The sequence below is a fragment of the Lolium perenne genome, chromosome 2 (assembly GCF_019359855.2).
Source record: "Lolium perenne isolate Kyuss_39 chromosome 2, Kyuss_2.0, whole genome shotgun sequence".
NCBI classification, from domain to species: domain Eukaryota; kingdom Viridiplantae; phylum Streptophyta; class Magnoliopsida; order Poales; family Poaceae; genus Lolium; species Lolium perenne.
Window position 1 is genome coordinate 242,370,672 of NC_067245.2, and position 26,522 is coordinate 242,397,193.

The window sequence follows — 26,522 nt, forward strand, 5'->3', positions numbered from 1 at the left end:
AGGCAAGTTATTTTAGTCTGGTTGGAAGGTGAGAATAACTCTTGCTCGTGACTCAGTTTTGTACATACACAATTAATTTATCTTAAACAAGACATAATTATTGGTTTTGATTTGAGGATGTTAAAGACATTGGGTGCTTTATATTCAGATTCAACCCAGCAATCCATCTTTATGTTGGATTCCTAAACCAAATCAGGGGATAATTACCTGAGAAAATGTGCAAAATCACACGGACTACTATAGTTCCTCGTGGATATTAAAGAGGAAAATTGGGACCTAATGTTGATAGTGGTTATTGGTGATGAGGGAAATGAAAGAAGGCTGCAATGGAGTTTGTAGTAGGTATCCCAATCATTGCCTATACAGATTGATGTGGGTGTGCAGCTTGGTCAAAATATTTTATTCCCTTAATGAAGCAAGTTTCCTCGAAAAATAATGATTCATCGCTTTGCCTCTTATGGTACATTTTTTAATATTTGGATATTGTATGATCAGAGTGAAACAGACCTGCAGTTCAGTTATAGCTACTCTGTAAAATGTAATGTGTGTGTTAAAATGTTTAGACTTCAGCTTGGGTAAGATCTAGCAATTTATTGCCTCTCAAATGTTTATGGTCTTGAAGTACTTATCTAATTGTGTTTGAACACTACAAGAATGTCACATAGTTATGTCTTTTCATTCATTAGTCTTCAACCATCGAGCAAAAATTCTAACTTTGCTAGGCCTTCTAGGGCGAGCTTACCTCTAACTTCATGTCCTATCAATCATCTTGGTGGAGTGAATCTGCAAGGCACCTATTATGAAATATATCGAATTATATGAATTATCAGCAGCAAAAAATGATACGTTACATGTAGGCTTTCTTGGTGAATACCTTAGTTTAACTGATGTGTTACTTCTTATAATTTTCAGTAGCAAGTGTGTCACGTATTTACATATGCCATTATGAGTCATCTTTTCCGTTTGACTTCTTACTTTTTATGAATCTTCTACTATGTGTCTGCATTTAAGACTGGCCATAACACTTACATGTGTGCAGTTATGCCATTCTGATACCGCCTTTTCTTTGCTTAATGCTCCAGTGCATTGTCTCTGTATTGCAGAAATAGTTTGATTGTTATAGGCTAATTCAATATGGTCTGACCTAACGGTTGACCATAATTAATTTATCTCAATCCTTTGTTTCTAGGTAGATATAAATCACGACATTGATCATGTGATGAGTTCATGTTTGTCTTGCATGAGAAGAACAAGCTGATTGTTGCATTATAAACATATAATTTATTTGCCTTCTCTAAAATATTTACTTTGCTTTGTAAAGTTTCAGTCCAGAAATATAACAGTTAATATGTCAGTAATAGCAGCCTCTGATGTACATAATAAAATCCAATATTTGCCAGATTTTAGTTATCCTGTTTTATAGTTCTGTCATACTCTTGATTATGTGTTGTCCATTGCTTTAACTTGTTTCTCATAAAAGATTATTCAGCCTTCTGTGGAAACTGCAGTGGATGCTGCTACAACCTCCATTTGTCTTAGGACCAGCACTGCTGCCAAGAAACCAAAGCAGTGGCTGGTCTGCATGCATAAGGTACAACCTAATTACTTTGTGTATAGACGTTTCTGCTCTCTCATACTGCTGTTGTCTTGCAATAGTTTTGTTCCTATATAGTTCCTTTCTTTAACATGACTCTTTTTGTTTTCTGATATAGTAACTTCAGCCATTTCTCTATCATACCAGTACATTATAATGATATTTTGTTCTTTTTACTGTTTAGCAGGCCATTTTCTGTACAACTTTATCTTCATGGATGGTTCTTGTTACGGGCTTGGCTCACAGGCCCAGGTGAAGAGCTTATCAGTATCTTAATAATGCTCGCTACCTCAACATCTGCTGGTATTCAGCGTGCCTTCCTTACTACATCGTTGAGATGATCTCACCACCTTGACGCATGCTACTACTTCATGTGGGTTCTCTGCTAAGCTGTCAAGCTGATGTGATGCCTTTACTACCTGCCTATAAACTGCTGTTGGACTTGTATTCTCTGCTGCAGCAGCGACCTGATGTCTAGCTGTGTAAATAGCTATGTAGAAAGCTATTTTGTGTAAGTGCACGCTGCTCTATAAGCATGCTTTTATAAGTAGATCCTTTGTGACCATCGTTCAGCTAGATCCTATGCCCAGAATATGGGCTGAACTTCATCTGCACTTTGTCAACTTCTATGGATGGCATGAATTATTGCCCAGGAAGACTTTGTGTCGATATGCTTTGATTTCCATCAGTTTCTCCTCTACAATAGTGGTATTGCTTATTTTGGTATTTTGTAGTAATTGTGATAAATCATACATGTCCTAGGCTTACATTTTGGACACGTGCCCTGCTGCTAGAACATGCTTATTTATTTGTAGAACCTTGCCCATGTATGGGGTGCACATGGTATGGGATATACAGTCGGTTTCAGAGTTCTAATAATATGCTAATATCATTAGAATTTGTATTTGTGCTTTTTTTTGCCATGGAATCTGAACTGTAAGAAGAGAAAAGGGAATCATCAGAAGCATGCTTCCCTGTAACAATGCAAACTCATTAATCAACAGATGCGTACAATGTTTCATGAGATTTCTCAAGGCCTCTATGGCATGCTTCAGCCCACCTGATACAATAAAAATTGATTGGTATGTGGAACTCGAGAGACAGATTGTAATTTACTGAAAAGAAATTATGCTGCCCGTTAATTGTCAGTGGAAGCGATCCTGTGTAACCTACTTCGAGTCTAAAAATAGAATTACAAAAATACCAGATTAAACAAACATCCCAAGTAGAACGAGTCGTAATAAAAACGGCAAGAAACTATTTAGGTAACGTGTCTTCCACGATCATTGTTACATGTAAGAATTATGACAACCTAATTACATACACCTATAGATTCTTGGCATACTATCTCTTGGACTGCTTCGTCGAGGGTCTTTTGTGTCGTAAATGAAACACTGCCAAGAAAGGTTAATATCAGACTTCAAGTGTTGGTGCTTTTTCGGTATGTTTAAGGTTACCATTTAGGAACATCAACCGACATCAAGAAGTATGAGCGTTATATCGACTGGCAAAATAGGAGTGTTCCATCGATTATTATCATGTATACAACATGAACATTTTGTGAAACCGCAATGGATCCGGAGGAAGGAAAAATTATGCCAGTCAGAGTGATGGACTGCTATAACTGGAAGCACGCGATTAGAAAATTTCCACGAAATCATTAGAGAGCTTTCAACCATTCCTAATATACATGATAATAATAGTCTTAGATGAACCTATACCTATTTCTATCTATCTATGTTGGAATTTATGTTATGGGTAGCTAACCAGGGACCAATCATGAGACTCACGGTATAAAGTCAATAAATCTCTCCAACATTTACAATTATAATATTGTCTCGCTTTTGACTTGCGTCGGGGCGCAACGAAATGAAGCGCAAAGGTTCTTTGCAATTTTCAAAAAAAAAACAGAATCCTGTAAACCATGTGATGTATGATTGGATGTAGTATAGTGACGTATATTGAAATGTAAAGTTCACTTTTCATAGATTGTATAGATGTCTGCAAGATATTAAAGCAGTTAAATTTTGGGCAAATTCTTAATACTAAAATAGGCTAAAATTTATTTTTAAATTCTGACTTGATTCTGTCATTTGCGCGATAGCGCAACAGGTCATCTAGTTGAGATTAAAACAGCCTACCATGCAGATTTAGGAAAGTACTGCATCTTCACGGAGTGGTATCATTCAAAGAATAAGGTACTTTCCTCTCAGTTGACATATAGCTTGTCTCTCAATTCTAATTCACGGGATCTCTGATCACATAGAGTGAGTTACTACTGTGGATAACTTATACAGTGGGTCCCATACCCATCTCCTTCGATGAATTATCTATCACGTTAAGTGATAGACCCTTTGTGAAGGAGTCTACCAAATTTCTAGACGTATGGATATAATCCAGCGCAAAAATTCCAGAGTTTCTCATTTTTCTGACAGATTTTAATCTCCTCTTCACATGCCTTGATGACTTCATATTATCCTTAGAACTGTTAACCATGATGATCACAGTTTGGTTATCACAGTTCATTGGGATAGCGGGTATTGGTTTCTCAACCACATGTAATTTCATCAAGAGTTCACGAAGCCACTATGCTTCAACAGTGGTTGTATCTAATGTTGTGAGTTCTACTTCCATTGTTGACCTCGTTAAGATGGTATGCTTGCAAGACTTCCAAGAAACAGCGCCACCACCAAGTGTAAACACATATCCAGTAGTGGCCTTATTCTCATCAGCATCAGAAATCCAGTTTGAGTCACTATAGCCCTCCAGTACCCTCGGATACCCGGTATAGTGAATGTCATAACTCACAGTGCCTTTTATATAGTGCATAACCCTTTCAAGAGCATCCCATTGATCATCATCAGGACGTACCCAGTGCTGAGAGCTCCCGCACTGTACGGGGTCTGGGGAAGGTGTTAGTGGCAAGCCTTACCCTCACGAAGTGCAATGTGAGGAGACCGTGACTCGAACCTGGGACCTCTCGGTCACAGGCGGTGACGCTCTACCGCTGCACCAGGCCCGCCCTTCATTGATCATCATCGGGATTTGAGACAAATCGGCTAAGTTTGCTCACAGTAAAGGCGATGTGAGGCCTCATAGTGCTAGCCAAATACATAAGAGAGCCAATAATCTGAGAGTATCTCAGTTGATCTCTAGCCGATGTTTTATTCTTTCGAAGCAGCACACTAGGATCATAAGGCTTTGGACAAGACTTGCAATCGCTATACCCAAAATGACTCAATATCTTTTCCACATAGTGAGACTGAAGCAGGGTAATCTCACTATTGTCATCCCTCAACAGCTTGATGTTCAAGATTACATCAGCTATCCCAAGATACTTCATCTCAAAACAACGAGATAAGAAATCCTTGGTCTTCTTGATAATATTCAGGTGGTTCGGAAAATCAGTATGCCATCAATGTACAAGCAAAGAATGACTCCTTCGCCCCGACCATGGCGATAGTTCACACATTTATCAGCTTCATTTACAACAAAACCTTCAGTTAAAGTTCTTTCGAACTTCTCATGCCACTTCTTAGGTGCTTGCTTTAGACCATATAAAGACTTCAACAATTTGCATACCTTTTCTTCTTGACAATTTACGTACTACAAATCCATCTGGCTGGTCCATGTAAATTTCCTCATCCAACTCTCCATTTAGGAAAGCCGTCTTAACATCCATTTGATGAACGAGAATAGCATATGAAGGAGCCAATGAAAATAGTACTCTAAGGGTAGTCAATCTAGCTACAAGTGAGTAAATATCAAAGAAGTCTTCACCTTCCTTTTGGGTATAACCCTTGGCCACAAGCCGTGTCTTGTACTTTTGAATTGTACTAGCATGACTAAGCTTTTTTTTAAACACCCGTTTACATCCTACAGGTTTGCACCCGTAAGGATGATCAGTGATCTCCCAAGTTTCATTATCCAAAATGGAATCCATCTCACTTCGGACAACTTCCTTCCAGTAGTAAGCATCTAGAGATGCACAGGCTTCTGAAATAGAAATGGGAGTATCATCCACGAGATACACAATGAAATCATCACCAAAGGATTTCGCAGTCCTCTGTCTTTTACTCCTTTTAGGAGCTTTATTGTTATCCTCCTCGAGATTCTCAAGGTGTTCTATCAGAATGGTGGATTCATGAGTTGTAGCGAATTCTTGACTAGATGTACTAGGCATTCCCTGATTCGATGAGCTAGGCATATTCTTGACTAGATGTACTAGGCATTCCCAAGGATGTGGACATTGGGAAGATAGCGGAGCGCACCGAGCTGTTCACCGGTGTTGATCTCGAAGGTCTGTGCAGGGAAGCAGGAATGTTGGCACTGAGGGAAGATATCACTGCAAGTTCGATAGACAAGGCTCATTTTGAGGCTACAGTAAGGTCGCTAAAGCCATCACTGACAAAACCAGAAGTTGACGAGTACGCAGCAGCTGCCATACATGGTCCATCAACAAGGAAACATTAGAATAGATTACATCTTCTAGTTTCTGTTTAAGCTTGTCTGTCCTTTGATAATGCTATTGCTGGTCAGCTGAATGATATGTTTGTGCATTTGTTTTTATGGAAAGGTCAAGCTTGAGTGCTTATGCTGTTCCAGTTATTCTGGTTGTGTTTGCCTACAGCTGTTCTCCTTGCTATCGGCTGAACATTATGATCTCGGTTACTGATGTCGACACACTGATAATAGCGCATAACAACATTTGACTGTCAAGATCATGTGGAAAGCGAGAAATCGTGAAAATACACTGCTGTCAACGAGGATCACATATGCAAAGTGTCATTATAACCTCTTCTGTTCACTAGGTACAGCAGAAATTGTGCTGTTTATATTCAACATGACAAATTTTACAACTGTTTGTCAGTTAGCTATCCATAAATGGGAGCATCATCTACTATACATCTCCCTCCCTGTAGACCAAGAATGTGCTCGTCTTGCAGTAACTCGACGCCAGTGCCTTGCCAGCAGAGGTTGGTGGAGTGAAAGCGCATTGTGAGATCCCCAGCGCACTGCCTTCGCGAAAGCTCTTCCTGCAGGAGACGAATCGAAGTAGCAACGTCAGAGGAAAGCTCGACAAACCAGTGATATTTGCTGGGTGATGCAATCTGGTAAAAAGTCGTGCAATTGACACAGAATGCAATCATGTCTCACTGTTAAGGACAATTGTTCATGTTTGGCAGTGATGCGTTCTCAAGGCATGAGACGGCTACAAGCATTAGAGCAAGCAAAATGTGGAAAAGGGGCCTGGAGAACATACCTTGCGGCATCCATTAGCTGCGACCCTAGTCCCTTTCTTCTGCGTGACAGCACCACCCAGATGGCCCGGATTCCGCAGACGGCAGGGACAGCTTCTTGTTGGCAGATTATGGCACCAGGGCCCTGGCTCTCTTCCCTGTTCTTGTCGGGATGATTATGCTGTCTTAAGACCTCCCTCTTGAAACTTATTTTCCCAAACTCTAATGTATGGTTTGCTTGTGCTGGTTCAATTTTATGGTCTGGTAAATCGTGTTTGTCTTCTGATGAGGAGCTCGGAATAACTTTGTGTGCTGCTTTTATCGGTTCGGCAACGAGACATCCCACTATCCTCCCACTGGATACGAACAGATAAACCTATGCAGCAACGATCCTTTTATTTGCAGCAAGACAGAACATATTGCATTCATGTTGTTATACCACGTATGGGAATTCAGACTGTAAGTTACCTTGCAAAGCTTATGAAGGAGCCTGCCTTCACCAAACCCCAGCTCCTTCTCCACCACTTTGATCACCTCCTGAACCTGACATGTACATGGATGGCATTACATGATTTGCTTCCTAATTCTGCGCAATTTTCTGATATGTTTCTAATGTCAAAATGTGGATTGTTTCTAAAGTGGCTCAGCCTTTTAGCAGCAAGCAGTTATGCATTTCTTCAGAACCTGTTTGGTGAAGGTCACCTACTCATGTGCAGCCGTTTCTCTAATGCCAAGATGTGGATCGTTTGTAGAAGAGGCTCAGGCTTCTAGTAGTAATTGGTTATAGACACATACATATTACAGCTATCAGTGAACCAACAGTCCACATTTCTTCAGAAAGTCATGCATCTGTGATCTGTGGACATAACAAAGTGAGTTTAGCAAACAGAAAATACCTTGCTGTTCCGCGTACAAGAATTCTCCCCAGTCGCGAGAATAATCCGGTCGCCGCCCTCCGACCTCGCAACCACGGTTTCGTCGCGCCAACCCTGCGGTCAGAACGAACTCTTCAGTCACAGAAAACGCAAGAAACAGACAGGGACAGTGTTGTCAACACTGCAATTATCAGAGAGACAACCGGGACCTTGAAGGGGACGCCCTGGAAGTAGGTCGTGTGGTATGCCCTGTGGACCTTCTCGTCCTCGTCGTTCCCGCGGGCGTACATCATCCCGCAGACCGCGCACGCGTGGAGGAGGAAGTCGGGCTGCCCCAGCTCCAGGTGGAACTGCCCGTAGCTCCGCTTCTTGTTCAGCACCTTGGCGTCCGCCGCGCCGCCGCCTTCCCTGCGCGCCTCGTCGCCACTGCGCAAGACCGTAGGCGCAGATCAGCCGAGGTGAAGCTGCGGAACGGTGTTTCGATTGGGGAAGAGAGAAGAAGAACCTGTTGGGATCCGGGTCTGGGGCCTGCCGCTTGAAGAAGGCGTTGATCTTGGGCTGCATCTCCTCGTCGAGCCTTGTCTCCGATTCGCGTTCTCCCGCTCCTCTCTCGTTTGCTGGAGGGAAGGGGGGAGGAGAGGCGACGGCGGGCGGCAGGAGCAGGAAGGCGAGGGACGGGGCGCGACCGAGCGAGCGAGATGAGGGGACAAGGCCGCTGGCGGAGGGGATCGGGCGAGTAGGAATTGAGAAGGCCGTCGCGCGGGATTACTAACGCCAATGTGGGATTTGGGCGCCAAAACAAGCGCCGCGAATCTGTTTTACTAGATAATGCCCCGCGCGTTGCGGCGGGAATATAAACACACATGATAGTAAATATAGGCACATTGTTTAGACAATATACAAATATACACATGGTTGATATATGGAGAAAATTTGCAACATTAATATTTAGATTTTACATTCATAATAAATCATATGCCACCCCTTGACGATTTTTCAGAGGAAACGAAGTTATAACTATTAAAATCTTGATGAGTATGCATTATAAAAATGAGACTTGATAGAAGTGGAGATAATGTCATATTTGAAGAACAACTCAATTCTTTAAGATCTCCTATTTATGCCTTCAAAACCTGAATATTTTATGACAAACATATTGCGGTAACTCTACCCTTGTTTTATTTGTTGCTTCATAGAGCATTACAACACTTCAATGGCAGATGCTTCTAGATCCAAAACCTGCAAAAAAACATTCTGAAAATAAGATCCTGCTTATATCATTTAAAAAGAAGAAAACTTGCTTACATCAACATGATATGTAGGGCAACAGTGACATACACCCATCATCATACACACTGAAAATCTCTCAAGGAAAATCGATAATGTGGCTTTTTTGATTCAGCCATAATGTACAATTTCGGCCGAAAAGAATAAACTGAGAATACCTGAACTTTGATTTTGATCCGAAGGCAAAGTAGAAACATATTGTGTGACATAGAAGGAGCTAATAAGGCAATAAAAATCAAGAGAATTTTGAGAAAGTGAGATATCTGGCAGCCATTCATTATTAATGCTTCAAATAATAACTATATACTGTAAACAATAAAATAGCAATATTACAATGTTCCTAAAAAAATATCCGGAAGACATACCTATGCACATAGAAGCTGCAGCTAGCTGCTTGGCATATACACAGGTTGGGATGGCATGTTCCTATATTATATAACAGGACAGAATACACGGCAAAATTTAGAGAAAATGTAAAGGTATCCGGAAGACATACCTATGCACATAGAAGTTGCAGCTAGCTGCTTGACATATACACAAGTTGGGATGGTATGTTCCTATATTATATAACATGACAGAACACACTGCAAAATTTAGAGAACAAATAAAGAAACAATTTGTATTCTATGGAGCGCGACCTGACCTAAATTGCAAATCACGCACACATGTAACTGAATCGATCTGGAGGAAGGTGCCCTGTGCGCATAGGATGAGCAGTTTCACATGTTGACATCTGCATAATAAATTAAGAGAAGAAAGGGAGCACACAGGTCCTGGGCAAACGCTAGCAGAAGAAAGACGAGGACCGTTGTCCTGGACTCCTGTTGAGCGACTCACCTCCATAACCGGAGCATGTGGTGGATGGCGAGGAGAGAGCATGAGAGCAAGAGCTGGACATCCAAGTAGCTATGGAGGAGAAAAGAGGCAGTGTCTGCGGCCTGCGTCCCGTGATGGCGTTGGGCACGATTAGAGACGGATCAGTTGAGTGCGACAAATGGAACTTGGAGGCGAATAAGTGGAGGCGTATGAGATGGACATGTTGAGACGTCGCTCGGTTTCTGACTCGCTGGTACTAAAATAGAGATGAGCTGCTATAAAGGCTAATGGCGGGTTACTCTTGATTGGAGGATGTGAAAATGCTGAGATAAATTGTCTTTTGATTTGTCGTGTGGGTGGAGGAGACGAATAGGAACAGCTAGCAATAAAAGGAGGAGTTATGCCGTGTGGGTGGAGGAGGCGAATAGGAACAACAATAAAAATAGGTGATGAAGAGTGCTACAGTCCACTGAAAAACATGAAAGGCGACATGTGTTTTTTCACCAGGTTTAGATGGGAAAAATAATTATATTAATGACATGGCAGGTTGCTGATGTGGGAGGCTATGATTGATCAAAGATGGCTGATGAGGTGGATAGCTTGCATGTTAAGAGAAATCACTTAGTGGGTTGCTTCTATTTAGTTATTATAGATGACGCTAACAAACGATGTCTTCGAAATCTTCTAGGTCCGAAATTCTCTATAGGGTCTCTTGAAAAAAAATTGAACTCTTGATGGACCTTGATCTTAAAAACTTGATCTTGTACAATATATGTCCTTCAAAATCCTGTTAAAAAAGATAAGTATAATATAGGGATCCGATGTATTATTGGTATAATAATTGTATCATTAAAACCTATATGACAAATTCATTGGAGAACTCATAAGGAAATAGTACAATATGTTATTATCGGATGATAAATACTAAGTTCAGTCCTAGGAGATTTCTCCCTCTGAACTTTGCAAACTTTTCCAAGTCGTCTCATACCATGCCATGAATGCATTTTTGAAATGCACCTGTTGGTAAAAACTTAGTGAACAAATCTGCAAGATTGTCACAAGATTTTGTTTGCAAAACATTAATTTCTCCATTTTTCAGTGATTCATGAGGAAAGAACAGTTATGGAGCAATATGTTTTGGGATATTAATTTTAATCATCCCATATGCATTTGAGCAACGCATTATCTTCATAGATAATAGTTGGTGATTCTAATGAAGCTATGCCGCATGAGGTCTGGATGTGATTAATCACTCTGCAAAGCCATACACACTCACATGGAGCCTCATATAATGCAATTATTTCAGAGTGGTTAATGGAAGTTGCTACTAAAGTCTGTTTTGTTGACTTCCATGAGATAGCAGTTCCATCGTATAAAAATAAAAATCGAGTTTGTGATCTAGCATCATGGGGATAAGAAAGATAGCCGGCATCAGTATAGCCACTCAAAGTCATATCTTAATTTTTATGATAGAATAAACCAATATCTTTAGTATCTTGTAAATACTTGAAGATATTCTTCACTTCGGCCCGATGACGTTTTGTTGGAGCTGCACTGTGTCTAGCCAGTAAATTTAATGTGAAGGTAATATTTGGTCTAGTACAATTAGCAAGGTACATTAGTTTTCCTATGGCACTAAGGTATGGAAACTCATGTCCCAACACATCTTCGTTATCATCCCTAGGTCTAAAAGGATCCTTTTCCATATCAAGGGATCTAACGACCATGGGTGTTTTGGATGGATATGATTTATTCATATTGAATTTTTCCAAATCTTTCTGAATATACGTTGGCTGATAAACGAGTTTTCCTGAGAAAAGATGCTCAAGTTGTAAACCTAAGCAGAATTTGGTTTTTCCCAAATCATTCATCTCAAACTATGTCATTAAATGATTGTGTGCTATAGATATATCTGCCGCATCACCAATGATGTCGGGGTCATCAACATAAACTGAGATGATGCAAAATTATTTTAAGGATTTCTTTATGAATGGGCAATCATCATTATTCGAGTATCCTTTATTGATAAGTGAAAGGACGAGATGTCGCCTAGAGGGGGGGTGAATAGGCGTTTAAAAACTCTTGCGGATTTTCCTTGTAAGAATACGGAATTAAACTAACGTTTAGTTTACAAGCACAACTCCTAAATATGCTAGGCTCAACTAAGTGCAACAATAACAACTAGAGCTAAGCAAGATAGGCACAAGATATATGAAGCACAAGTGATAGCAAGATATATGTACTTCAAGCACGATGGCTATCACAAGGAAAGTAAGCTCGGGTATAGAAATAACCGAGGCACGCGGAGACGAGGATGTATTCCCGTGTTCCCTTCCTTTGCAAGAAGGTACGCCACGTTTGGAGGAGTGGAGGTCCCACGAAGGATTCCCCAACGCCATGAAGGCTCACCATATTCTCCGAGCCACACCCACGAAGGATAATGGCCCTTTCCTTATGGTTAGCTTTTCCTCCACTCCGGAGATGGCAAGCTCCACAACCACTTCACAAGCACCACGAAGGAGAAGCCCTTTCCTTGAAGAGATCACCGGAGCACCAACCGCCAAGCCAACTAGGAGGTCTCCCTCCAAGAGTAACAAGCTCACGGTCTCTCACTCGAACTAATCGTGGTGGAGAGCTCAACACTATGCAATGATGCAAAGCAAGAACAATAGAGGTGTTCAAATCCTTCGCACTCAAATCCCACCCAAGAACCAAATGCTAGGATGAGATTAGAGAGGAAGAACAATGGAGGAAATCAACAAATGACTCCAAGATCTAGATCCCAAGAGTTCCCCTCACTTAGAGGAGAAATGGATTGGTGGAGGTTGTAGATCTAGATCTCCTCTCTTAGATCCCTCAAGAATGAGCAAGAATCATGGGAGGGAAGGGAGAGGAAGCAAGCTCAAGAGGTTCAACAATGGTGGTAAAAAACGTGCTCAAGAACCCTAGAAAACAGTTGGGGAAGAAGCCCCTTTTATAGCCAAACGAAATATGACCGTTTGGGGCAGATCTGGGAGTTTTTTGTGCAGCCTGGCGTGAGAGCAGGTCGACCGGGCCAGGGACCGGGCCGGTCAGACCGGGCCAGGGACCAGGCGCCCCTGAAAGCCCCCTGGAAACTGTCCGGTTGGCACCGGTGTGGGAGCCGGTTTGTACCGGACGAGCCGGTGAGACAGCCGGCGCCACCGGGCCAAACATGAAAACATGGTTTACAAAAACATGATAACTTTTGCGTCCGGATTCCGATTTCGATGATCTTGGGCTTGTTAGAATGAGAACAACAAGCCCTACAACTTTATGCATAGAAACATCACTGTCCACCCACGGAGTAAAAATCATAAGATGAATGTTTGACCTATCTATAAAAGAGACACCGGTAAAACCTCCAAGCTTGAAAACGCAATAGAAGATGCATATGAATTCCGTTTTCGATGAACTTGGGCTTGTTGTAAAGCTAGCAACAAGCTCAAGAACTTCACACAGAGAAACACCAAGAAGCAATAAGATTTATGGAATTCAAAGCATGCAAAGGGTTGAGCTCCCTAAGACGATGTGATCAAGTTACCCAACTGAAAGCCCCTCTTGATAGTGCGGCTATGTATCCTATAACCCGGTCTCCCAACAACCACCTTGAGACTGGTAAAAGGAAAACCTAGCAAGGCCATACCTTTGCCTTGCGCATCCCGCTTGATCTCGATGATAGCTCTTCAAGCTCCACTCAAGCCGGAATGCCTCACTTGATCATTGTTGCTTCGTGAAGACTCACAAATGCTCCCCCATACACCATGATGGGAAAGCTCCATTTATGCACATCTTCACATGTCCATTATCATCAAAATGTACGGCAAGATTCGAGCATATGATCCTCTTGAGATGCTCAATCTTGAACTTGCCCAACTCAACCTTGATGATGATCACCACTTGACGTCATCCTCTCATGGGCTATATGAGATCTCACTTTTGATGCATGCCCATGGAAAGATACCTAACCCACATAGAAAACACAAGGGAACATATATGATGGGTTAGTTCATAAAGCATAATTGACACGGCTTACCCTACCACATGACTTCTCGTGGCACATTCTTCATGCTTCATGTGTTGACTAAACTTGAATCTATTCTTCACTCTTTGTATTGGTCAACCTTGTATCTTCTCATGCTCTATCATACTATCTTGAGGTGTATATAGAATTCTTCATCTGCTTGCATGCTCTAAATCTTAGTCAACTATAGCTCAACTTATGAGACTATCATGACACTGACTTAGATCCATAACTTGAATTCTTCACTTGGAATCAAGCACTCAAGATCTTGATCATTCATTGCTTATCACATAAGCTAGAGCATGGATAATATTGAGTTCCACATAAGAACTCCATCTTCATTTCTTCTTCTTGATCATATCACATATATATCTTTAAATCAATGATCTTGATACCAATACACAAGGTATATCTTTATCTTCATGGCATCCATACTTGAATCCAACACATGGACTACAAGTAGTACATATGGCATATTCCTTCATATAAACTCAATGAAAACATTAGTCCATAGGGGTTGTCATTAATTACCAAAACCACACATAGGAGCAATATACCCTTACAGTAAGGAACTCACTAAGCCGGTTATACCACATTTTACCCGACTGCTTTAAGCCATAGAGTGATTTTTGTAATTTTATACAATACATGTTGCGATCGTGTTTCGATTAGGGATTTTAAGTCCATCAGGGACTTTCATATAAATATCTGCATCGAGTGACCTATATAGATATGTGGTCACTACATTCATTAATTGCATTGATAAATTCATTTGTACTGCCATGATATTAACTATCGAAACGTAATTCCACTCATTACAGGAGAATATGTATCGTCGTAATCTAATGAATACAGGGTCTTTGCGTAAATCTTTGTGCTACTAGTATCCCTTTATATCTCACCACCTCATTATTTTTGTTCCTTTTTCGAACGAAAAACCATTTAGCTCTCACATGGAAGACTTTAGGAGGAGTAGAATATCTCTCTTTTAATAAGCGAGCGCAGTTCTGCCTCAATGGCCTCCTTCCATTTAGGTCAATCCCAACGCTTCAGACACTCTTTCACAGATTTTGGCTCTAGATCCAGTTGAAGGATTTTAGCAATTTTAGAGGAGAAATATGTGTCGACAGTTGTAGTCTTTCTATTATATGATTCTCCCAAATAGATATAGTTTGTGGATATTTCATTAATTTCTTCACGCACAGTGTGATTTCCCATAATAACGCAGTCTGGTTGTTTCGATGTCCCAGCATTGGGGTTTGTGTGCATATTTATGCTAGGTTCTTGATGTTGAACATCATCTTGGTGTCTATCAACTTCAGGTTGATTTGCATTTACCATCATATATTTTCTTTGTTTCTGTGGTTGCTTTGGAGGAGCCTTTTCCCTTAAGATCAGATTTCCCCCCTTTTATTTGCATTTGGGAGTTGAGTAGTTTTATTTGGTACCTCACTCGTTCTAGTGCATTGACTCCATATATGATTTAGTGACATCTTTGTGATCAGTAAATGCGTCTAACAAGTTATTTGCAAAGTGTTGCAAATCTATTATTCTCGGGACTTCAGATTCAGATTCTTTAGTACGTGGATTGTATGCTTGTTACATTCCAATATATTTCCTGTCATTATTTGTGGTTTGTTTCTCCCTATAATGCTGGGAAATGATCCTCATTAAAAATCGAATCAGCGTACCGGGTTGTAAACAGGTCCCTTGTTAGGGGTTCTAAATATTTTATAATTTACAGAGAGTTATATCCCACATAGATTCCAATTTTTCTATGGGGGCCCATGGAGGTACGATGTTGTGGTGATATATGAACGTATAGAGCGCAACCGAATTTTCGCTGGTGAGAAATAATTGGTCGATTGCCTCATACTATTTGAATGGGGAAGTTTCATGATATGCAGTTGGTGTTGGAGATATACCCAAGAGGCAAGAATAAAAGTGTTTATTGTTATATCTTAGTATTCATGATAAATGTTTACATCTCATGCTATAATTGTATTAACCGGAAACATTAATACATGTGTGTTGTGTAAACAACCAGAGTCCCTAGTAAGCCTCTTGTTAAGCTAGCTTGTTGATTAATAGATGATTATGGTTTCCTGATCATGAACATTGGATGTTATTAATACCAAGATTATATCATTAGGTGAATGATGTGATGGACACACACCCACAGTAAGCATAGCATAAGATCAAGTCATTAAGTTCAACTTGCTATAAGCTTTCGATACATAGTAACCTAGTCCTTCGACGATGTGATCATGTAAATCACTTACACCAGATGGATACTTGATTACATCAAACGCCACTGCGTAAATGAGTGGTTATAAAGATGGGATTAAGTATTCAGAAAGTATGAGTTGAGGCATATGGATCAAGAGTGGGATTTGTCCATCCTGATGACGGATACATATGCTCTGGGCCCTCATGGAATGTAATCTAATTAGCTTGCAAGCATGTGACAAGGTCACAAGAGATGACATACCACGGTACGAGAAAAGAGTACTTGTCGGTAACGAGGTTGAACTAGGTATAGAGATACCGATGATCGAACCTCGGATAAGTAAAGTATCACGCGACAAAGGGAATCGGTATCGTATGTTAATGGTTCATTCGATCACTAAGTTATCGTTGAATATGTGGGATCCATTATGGATCTCCAGGTCCCTCTATTGGTTATTGACCGGAGAAGAGTCTCGATCATGTCTACATAGTTCACGAACCGTAGGGTGACACACTTAAGGTTCGATGTCGTATAGTAGATATGGAATATGAGTTGGAGACCGAATGTTGTTCGGATTCTCGGATGGGATCCAGGACATCACGAGGAGGTCCAGAATGGTCCGGAGAATAAGATTCATATAAGGAAAGTCATTTTCCGTGGTTCAGAAAAGTTCGGGAATTTTCCGGTGGAGCTACTGGTGGGCCCACGACCCTGGGAGGGGCCACATGATCCGAGGGGGTGCAACCCAGCCCTAATGGGCCAGGCGCACCATACCTCAAGGCCTAGGTCGGCCAAAACCCCATAGGGTTTGGGGAAACCCTAAAAGGGGAAGACTTGGGGGGCAAGTTTCCCCCTTCTCCCTTGGACGCCGGCCCTAGATGAGTTGGGGGCACCTTGGCCGACCCTTGACCCTATATAAAGAGGGGAGAGGGTAGGGGTCGGATACACCCTTCGCCAAACCCTAGCCGCCACCTCTCTCCCTCCTCCTTCTTCCTGCACAGGCTTGGCGAAGCCCTGCAGGAATTTCTCCTCCTTGATACGCGTAAAGCACACGTCCGTTGGGAACCCCAAGTGGAAGGTATGATGCGTATAGAAGCAAGTTTCCCTCAGTAAGAAACCAAGGTTTATCGAACCAGTAGGAGTCAAGGATCACGTGAAGGTCGTTGGTGACGGAGTGTAGTGCGGCGCAACACCAGGGATTCCGGCGCCAACGTGGAACCTGCACAACACAATCAAAGTACTTTGCCCCAACGTAACAGTGAGGTTGTCAATCTCACCGAGTTGCTGTAAACAAAGGATTAGATGTATAGTGTGGATGATGATGTTTGTTTGCGAAGAACAGTAAAGAACAATTGCAGTAGATTGTATTTCAGATGTAAAGAATGGACCGGGGTCCACAGTTCACTAGTGGTGTCTCTCCCATAAGATAAATAGCATGTTGGGTGAACAAATTACAGTTGGGCAATTGACAAATAAAGAAGGCATAACAATGCACATACATATATCATGATGAGTACTATGAGATTTAATCAGGGCATTACGACAAAGTACATAGACCGCTATCCAGCATGCATCTATGCCTAAAAAGTCCACTTTCAGGTTATCATCCGAACCCCTTCCGGTATTAAGTTGCAAGCAACAGACAATTGCATTAAGTATGGTGCGTAATGTAATCAACACAAATATCCTTAGACAAAGCATCGATATTTTATCCCTAGTGGCAACAACACATCCACAACCTTAGAACTTTCATCCTTGTCCTGCATTCAATGGAGGCATGAACCCACTATCGAGCATAAATACTCCCTCTTGGAGTTACAAGTATCAACTTGGCCAGAGCCTCTACTAGCAACGGAGAGCATGCAAGAACATAAACAACATATATGATAGATTGATAATCAACTTGACATAGTATTCAATATTCATCGGATCCCAACAAACACAACATGTAGCATTACAAATAGATGATCTTGATCATGATAGGCAGCTCACAAGATCTAACATGATAGCACAATGAGGAGAAGACAACCATCTAGCTACTGCTATGGACCCATAGTCCAGGGGTGAACTACTCACACATCGATCCGGAGGTGATCATGGCGATGAAGAGCCCTCCGGGAGATGATTCCCCTCTCCGGCAGGGTGCCGGAGGCGATCTCCTGAATCCCCTGAGATGGGATTGGCGGCGGCTGCGTCTCTGGAAGGTTTTCCGTATCGTGGCTCTCGGTACAGAGGGTTTCGCGACGAAGGCTTTAAGTAGGCGGAAGGGCGGAGTCGGAGGAGTCACGGGGGCCCCACACGCTAGGGCCGCGCGGGCCCCCCTTAGGCCGTGCCGCCCTAGTGTGGCGGCGCCCCGTCGCCCCACTTCGTTTCTCCCTCGGTCTTCTGGAAGCTTCGTGGAAAAATAAGCCCCTGGGCGTTGATTTCGTCCAATTCCGAGAATATTTCCTTTGTAGGATTTCTGAAACCAAAAACAGTAGAAAACAACAACTGGCTCTTCGGCATCTCGTCAATAGGTTAGTGCCGGAAAATGCATAATAATGACATATAATGTGTATAAAACATGTGAGTATCATCATAAAAGTAGCATGGAACATAAGAAATTATAGATACGTTTGAGACGTATCAAGCATCCCCAAGCTTAGTTCCTACTCTCCCTCGAGTAGGTAAACGATAACAAGGATAATTTCTGAAGTGACATGCTATCATAATCTTGATCAATACTATTGTAAAGCACATGAGATGAATGCAGCGATTCGAAGCAATGATGAAGACAATGAGTAAACAACTGAATCATATAGCAAAGACTTTTCATGAATAATACTTTCAAGACAAGCATCAATAAGACTTGCATAACAGTTAACTCATAAGCAATAAGTTCTTAGTAGAAAGTTTTGAAACAACACAAAAGAAGATATAAGTTTCAGCAGTTGCTTTCAACTTCAACATGTATATCTCATGGATAATTGTCAACACAAAGTAATATAACAAGTGCAATAGGTAAACAGGTAAGAATCAATGCACACAGTTTACACAAGTGTTTGCTTCTAAGATAGAAAGAAGTAGGTAAACTGACTCAACAATAAAGTAGAAGAATGGCCCTTCGCAGAGGGAAGCATGGATTACTATTTTTGAGCTAGAGCTTCTTATTTTGAAAACATAGAAACAATTTTGTCAACGGTAGTAATAAATCATATGTGTTATGTATAAGACATCCTATAAGTTGCAAGCCTCATGCATAGATTACCAATAGTGCTCGCACCTTGTCCTAATTAGCTTGGATTAACATGGATTATCATTGCATAACATATGTTTCAACCAAGTGTCACAAAGGGGTACCTCTATGCCGCCTGTACAGAGGTCTAAGGAGAAAGTTCGCATTGGATTTCTCGCTTTTGATTATTCTCAACTTGGGACAACATAGACAACAAATAATGGACTCCTCTTTTAATGCTTAAGCATTCAACAACAGTTAATATTCTCATAAGAGATTGAGGATTTGTGTCCAAACTGAAACTTCCACCATGATTCATGGCTTTAGTTAGCGGCCCAATGTTCTTCTCTAACAATATGCATACTCAAACCATTTGATCATGAAAATCGCCCTTACTTCAGACAAGACGAACATGCATAGCAACTCACATGATATTCAACAAAGGTAAAAGTTGATGGCGTCCCCAGAAACATGGTTACCGCTCAACAAGCAACTTATTAAGAAATAAGATACATAAGTACATATTGTTCACCACAATAGTTTTTAAGGCTATTTTCCCATGAGCTATGTATTGTAAAGGCAAAGAATAGAAGTTTAAAGGTAGCACTCAAGTAATGGACTTTGGAATGGCAGAGAAATACCATGTGGTAGGTAGGTATGGTGGACACAAATGGCATAGTTTTTGGCTCAAGGATTTGGATGCACGAGAAGAATCCCTCTCAATACAAGGCTAGGCTAGCAAGGTTATTTGAAGCAAACTCAAGTATAAAATGGTGCAGCAAGACTCACATATGAACATATTGTAAGCATTATAAGACTTTACATCGTCTCCTTGTTGTTCAAACACCTCAACCAGAAAATATCTAGACTTAGAGAGACCAATCATGCAAACCAAATTTTAACAAGCTCTATGTGGTTCTTCATTAATAGGTACAAAGTACATGATGCAAGAGCTTAAACATGATCTATATGAGCACAACAATTGCCAAGTATCAAATTATTCAAGACATTATACCAATTACCACATGCGGCATTTTCCATTTCCAACCATATATCAATGAACGAGGTAGTTCAACCTTCGCAATGAACATTAAGAATAAAGCTAAGAACATATGTGTTCATATGCAACAGCGGAGCGTGTCTCTCTCCCACACAAAGAATGCTAGGATCCGATTTTATTCAAACAAAAACAAAAATAAAAGCAAACAGACGCTCCAAGTAAAGTACATAAGATGTGACTGAATAAAAATATAGTTTCACTAGAGGTGACCTGATAAGTTGTCGATGAAGAAAGGGATGCCTTGGGCATCCCCAAGTTTAGATGCTTGAGTCTTCTTAAAATATGCAGAGATGAACCACGGGGACATCCCCAAGCTTAGACTTTTCACTCTTCTTGATCATATTGTATCATCCTCCTCTCTTGACCCTTGAAAACTTTCTCCACACCAAACTCAAAACAACCTCATTAGAGGGTTAGTGCATAATTGAAAATTAACATGTTCAGAGGTGACATAATCATTCTTAACACTTCTGGACATTGCACAAAGCTACTGAAAGTTAATGGAACAAATAAATCCATCAAACATAGCAAAACAGGCTATGCGAAATAAAAGGCAGAATCTGTCAAAACAGAACAGTCCGTAAAGACGAATTTTTCAGGGGCACTTAACTTGCTCAGATGAAAATGCTCAAATTGAATGAAAGTTGCGTACATATCTGAGGATCACGCACGTAAATTAGCAGATTTTTCTGAGTTACCTACAGAGACTACTGCTCAAATTTGTGACAGCAAGAAATCTGTTTCTGCGCAGCATTCCAAATCTAGTATTGACTTTACTATCAAAGACTTTACTTGGCACAACAATGCAATAAAATAAAGATAAGGAGAGGTTGCTACAGTAGTAACAACTTCCAAGACTCAAATATAAAACAAAAGTACTGTAGCAAAATCATGGGTTGTCTCCCATAAGCGCTTTTCTTTAACGCCTTTCAGCTAGGCGCAGAAAGTGTGAATCAAGTATTATCAAGAGATGAAGCATCGACATCATAATTTGTTCTAATAATAGAATCATAAGGTAACTTCATTCTTTTTCTAGGGAAGTGTTCCATACCTTTCTTGAGAGGAAATTGATATTTAATATGACCTTCCTTCATATCAATAGTAGCACCAACAGTTCGAAGAAAAGGTCTTCCCAATATAATGGGACAAGATGCATTGCATTCAATATCCAAGACAACAAAATCAACAGGGACAAGGTTATTGTTAACCATAATATGAACATTATCAATCCTCCCCAAAGGTTTCTTTATAGCATTATCAGCAAGATTAACATCCAAATAACAATTTTTCAATGGTGGCAAGTCAAGCATATCATAGATTTTCTTAGGCATAACAGAAATACTTGCACCAAGATCACATAAAGCATTACAATAAAAATCATTGACCCTCATCTTGATGATGGGATCCCAACCATCTTCTAACTTCCTAGGAATAGAAGTTTCAAGTTTTAGTTTATCTTCTCTAGCTTTTATGAGAGCATTTGTAATATGTTTTGTAAAGGCCAAATTTATAGCACTAGCATTGGGACTTTTAGCAAGTTTTTGTAAGAACTTTATAACTTCAGAGATGTGAAAATCATCAAAATCTAAACCATTATGATCTACAGCAATGGGATCATTGTCCCCAATATTTTGAAAAATTTCAGCAGTTTTATCACAAACAGTTTCAGCAGTTTTAGCAGTTTCAGGCAATTTTGCACGCTTTGCACTAGGAGTAGAAACATTGCCGACACCAATTATTTTACCATTGATAGTAGGAGGTGTAGCAACATGTTAAGCATTATCATTACTAGTGGTGGTAATAGTCCAAACTTTAGCTACATTATTCTCTTTAGCAAGTTTTTCGTTTTCTTCTCTTTCTCACCTAGCATGCAATTCAGCCATCAATCTAATATTTTCATTAATTCGAACTTGGATGGCATTTGCCGTAGTAACAATCTTATTATCATTATCCTTATTAGGCATAACTTTCAATTTTAAAAGATCAACATCAGAGGCAAGTCTATCAACCTTAGAAGCAAGAATATCAATTTTATCAAGCTTTTCCTCAACAGATTTGTTAAAAGAAGTTTGTGTACTAATAAATTCTTTAAGCATGGCTTCAAGACCAGGGGGTACACTCCTATTATTGTCGTAAGAATTCCCATAAGAATTACCATAACCATTACCATTATTAGAAGGATATGGCCTATAGTTGTTACCAGAATTGTTCCTATAAGCATTGTTGTTGAAATTATTACTTTTAATGAAGTTCACATCAACATTTTCTTCTTGAGCAACCAATGAAGCTAAAGGAACATTATTTGGATCAACATTAGATCTACCATTCACAAGCATAGACATAATCACATCAATCTTATCACTCAAGGAGGATGTTTCTTCAACAGAATTTACCTTCTTACCTTGTGGAGCTCTTTCCGTGTGCCATTCAGAGTAATTGATCATCATATCATCAAGAAACTTTGTAGCCGCCCCCAAGGTGATGGACATAAAGGTACCTCCAGCAGCTGAATCCAATAGGTTCCGCGAAGAAAAATTTAATCCTGCATAGAAGGTTTGGATGATCATCCAAGTAGTTAGTCCATGGGTTGGGCAATTCTTCACCAAAGATTTCATTCTTTCCCATGCTTGAGCAACATGTTCATTATCCAATTGCTTAAAAGTCATTATGCTACTTCTCAAAGATATAATTTTAGCAGGAGGATAATATCTACCAATAAAAGCATCTTTACATTTAGTCCATGAATCAATACTATTCTTAGGCAAAGATAACAACCAATCTTTAGCTCTTCCTCTTAAGGAGAAAGGAAACAATTTCAATTTTATAATGTCACCATCTACATCCTTATACTTTTGCATTTCACAAAGTTCAACAAAATTATTAAGATGGGCAGCAGCATCATCAGAACTAACACCAGAAAATTGCTCTCTCATAACAAGATTCAGTAAAGCAGGTTTAATTTCAAAGATTTCTGCTGCAGTAGCAGGTGGAGCAATAGGTGTGCATAGGAAATCATTATTATTAGTGTTTGTGAAGTCACACAACTTAGTATTTTCAGGAGTATTCATTTTAGCAATAGTAAATAAAGCAAATTAAATAAAGTAAATGCAAGTAACTAATTTTTTTTTGTGTTTTTAATATAGAGAACGCAACAAGACAGTAAATAAAGTAAAGATAGCAACTAATTTTTTTGTGTTTTGTTTTAGTGCAGCAAACAAAGTAGTAAATAAAATAAAGCAAGACAAAAACAAAATAAAGAGATTGGAAGTGGAGACTCCCCTTGCAGCGTGTCTTGATCTCCTCGGCAACGGCGCCAGAAATTTAGCTTGGTACGTGTAAAGCACACGTCCGTTGGGAACCCCAAGTGGAAGGTATGATGCGTATAGAAGCAAGTTTCCCTCAGTAAGAAACCAAGGTTTATCGAACCAGTAGGAGTCAAGGATCACGTGAAGGTCGTTGGTGACGGAGTGTAGTGCGGGGCAACACAAGGGATTCCGGCGCCAACGTGGAACCTGCACAACACAATCAAAGTACTTTGCCCCAACGTAACAGTGAGGTTGTCAATCTCACCGGCTTGCTGTAAATAAAGGATTAGATGTATAGTGTGGATGATGATGTTTGTTTGCGAAGAACAGTAAAGAACAATTGCAGTAGATTGTATTTCAGATGTAAAGAATGGACCGGGGTCCACAGTTCACTAGTGGTGTCTCTCCCATAAGATAAATAGCATGTTGGGTGAACAAATTACAGTTGGGCAATTGACAAATAAAGAAGGCATAACAATGCACATACATATATCATGATGAGTGCTATGAGATTTAATCAGGGCATTACAACAAAGTACATAGACCGCTATCCAGCATGCATCTATGCCTAAAAAGTCCACTTTCAGGCTATCATCCGAACCCCTTCCGGTATTAAGTTGCAACAACAGACAGTTGCATTAAGTATGGTGCGTAATGTAATCAACACAAATATCCTTAGACAAAGCATCGATGTTTTAGCCCTAGTGGCAACAGCACATCTACAACCTTAGAACTTTCTGTCACTGTCCCAGATTCAATGGAGGCATGAACCCACTATCGAGCATAAATACTCCCTCTTGGAGTTACAAGTATCAACTTGGCCAGAGCCTCTACTAGCAACGGAGAGCATGCAAGAACATAAACAACATATATGATAGATTGATAATCAACTTGACATAGCATTCAATATTCATCGGATCCCAACAAACACAACATGTAGCATTACAAATAGATGATCTTGATCATGATAGGCAGCTCACAAGATCTAACATGATAGCACAATGAGGAGAAGACAACCATCTAGCTACTGCTATGGACCCATAGTCCAGGGGTGAACTACTCACACATCGATCCGGAGGCGATCATGGCGATGAAGAGCCCTCCGGGAGATGATTCCCCTCTCCGGCAGGGTGCCGGAGGCGATCTCCTGAATCCCCCGAGATGGGATTGGCGGCGGCTACGTCTCTGGAAGGTTTTCCGTATCGTGTCTCTCGGTACAGAGGGTTTCGCGACGAAGCCTTTAAGTAGGCGGAAGGGTGGAGTCGGAGGAGTCACGGGGGCCCCACACGCTAGGGCCGCGCGGGCCCCCCTTAGGCCGTGCCGCCCTAGTGTGGCGGCGCCCCGTGGCCCCACTTCGTTTCTCCCTCGGTCTTCTGGAAGCTTCGTGGAAAAATAAGCCCATGGGCGTTGATTTCGTCCAATTCCGAGAATATTTCCTTTGTAGGATTTCTGAAACCAAAAACAGCAGAAAACAACAACTGGCTCTTCGGCATCTCGTCAATAGGTTAGTGCCGGAAAATGCATAATAATGACATATAATGTGTATAAAACATGTGAGTATCATCATAAAAGTAGCATGGAACATAAGAAATTATAGATACGTTTGAGACGTATCACTCCTCCACCACCACCACGCCGTCGTGCTGCTGGAATTCCGAGGGGATCTACCACCTCCGCTTCCCGCTGGAACAGGGAGAGGAAGTACATCATCGACACCGTACGTGTGACCGAGTACAGAAGTGCTCCCGGATTGCAGCACTGGAAGGATTGTCTACATCAACCACGAGATCTGATCTCGTTAAGGCTTTGGATCTACGAGGTTTAGTTTCTCATCTACCTCGTTGCTACGATCTTATAGATTAGATCTTGGCTTTTCCATAGGTTGGATCTTGGATTTATTCGTCTTTGCGATAGAATTTTTTTGTTCTCCATGCATCGAACCCTACAGTGGTATCAGAGCCGTGTCTATGCGTAGATCTGTTGCATGAGTAGAACACAATGTTTTTGTGGGCATTGATGCTTTTGTTGTCGCTTGCTTTTTGTGTACGCTGCATCTTGCGGGATGAGGGGATGAAGCGGCCCGGGCTAACCTTACATGACCGCGTTCATGAGACTTTCTCCACGCTTGACATGCAACTTCTATTGCATAAGTGACTCAGCGGGTGTCAGTTTCTCCCATCATAGTTAAGATCCAATTTAAAATCTGCACTTGACAACACTTGTATCGGTGTTGTGGTTCTTGTTCTAGGTAAGATCGGATCTTATTCGACAGCCCCAAGCCACGTAAAATTTGCAAAGGAAATTAGAGGTGTTTCTAACTTGTTTTAGCAGGGGCATGTGATGTGATATGGTCATTATGTGATTATGTTTATATTTGATGTAAAAGATGATCCTTATTGTAATATGGCAACCGGCAGGAGCCTAATGGTTGTCTTTATTGTTTCATGACCTGCGGGTCAATCACCATGTAATAGCTTTATTTCATTACTATGATTTAGTAGTTGTAATAGTTGCTATGGATGGTGGACAACCATGAAGCGGCGCCATGGACCTTGGCGCAATGCTGGTGATGATGGAAATCATGCTCATATGCTTTGAAGATGGAGATCAACGACACAAGAAGAAAATGCCATATCATGTCACATTATCCATGCATGTGATGTTAATTCTTTTATGCATCTTATTTTGCTTAGATCGCAACGGTAGCATTATAAGATGATCCCTCACATTAATATCAAGATAATAAAGTGTTCTCCCCTCGTATGCGCCGTTGCTAAAGTTCGTCGTTTTGAAGCATCTCGTGATGATCGGATGTGATAGATTCTACGTTCACATACAATGGGTGTAAGCCATGTTGCA

At 40.7% G+C, this 26,522-nt stretch overlaps 1 protein-coding gene and 1 long non-coding RNA gene across 3 annotated transcripts; one reads left to right on the forward strand and one right to left on the reverse strand.

The window, feature by feature from the left end:
* The first annotated feature begins 1,284 nt into the window (after nucleotides 1-1,284).
* On the forward strand, nucleotides 1,285-2,166 carry LOC127335424 (uncharacterized). Of its 2 annotated transcripts, none has more exons than XR_007872776.2 (2): nucleotides 1,285-1,591; nucleotides 1,779-2,166. It is a non-coding gene; the product is annotated as an uncharacterized lncRNA (long non-coding RNA). The 2 variants fall into 2 exon arrangements; XR_007872771.2 differs by having other exon boundaries at nucleotides 1,782-2,166.
* Nucleotides 2,167-6,351: 4,185 nt separating this feature from the next.
* LOC127335425 (protein CHROMOSOME TRANSMISSION FIDELITY 7) lies at nucleotides 6,352-8,454 on the reverse strand. The gene is made up of 6 exons (XM_051362080.2): nucleotides 8,215-8,454; nucleotides 7,919-8,135; nucleotides 7,731-7,823; nucleotides 7,303-7,377; nucleotides 6,858-7,210; nucleotides 6,352-6,630 (listed from the first exon to the last, which is right to left on the reverse strand). The coding sequence occupies exons 1-6, from the start codon at nucleotides 8,271-8,273 to the stop codon at nucleotides 6,495-6,497; spliced, it is 933 nt and encodes a 310-aa protein (XP_051218040.1). The 5' UTR covers nucleotides 8,274-8,454; the 3' UTR covers nucleotides 6,352-6,494.
* Between the last annotated feature and the right edge of the window lie 18,068 nt (nucleotides 8,455-26,522).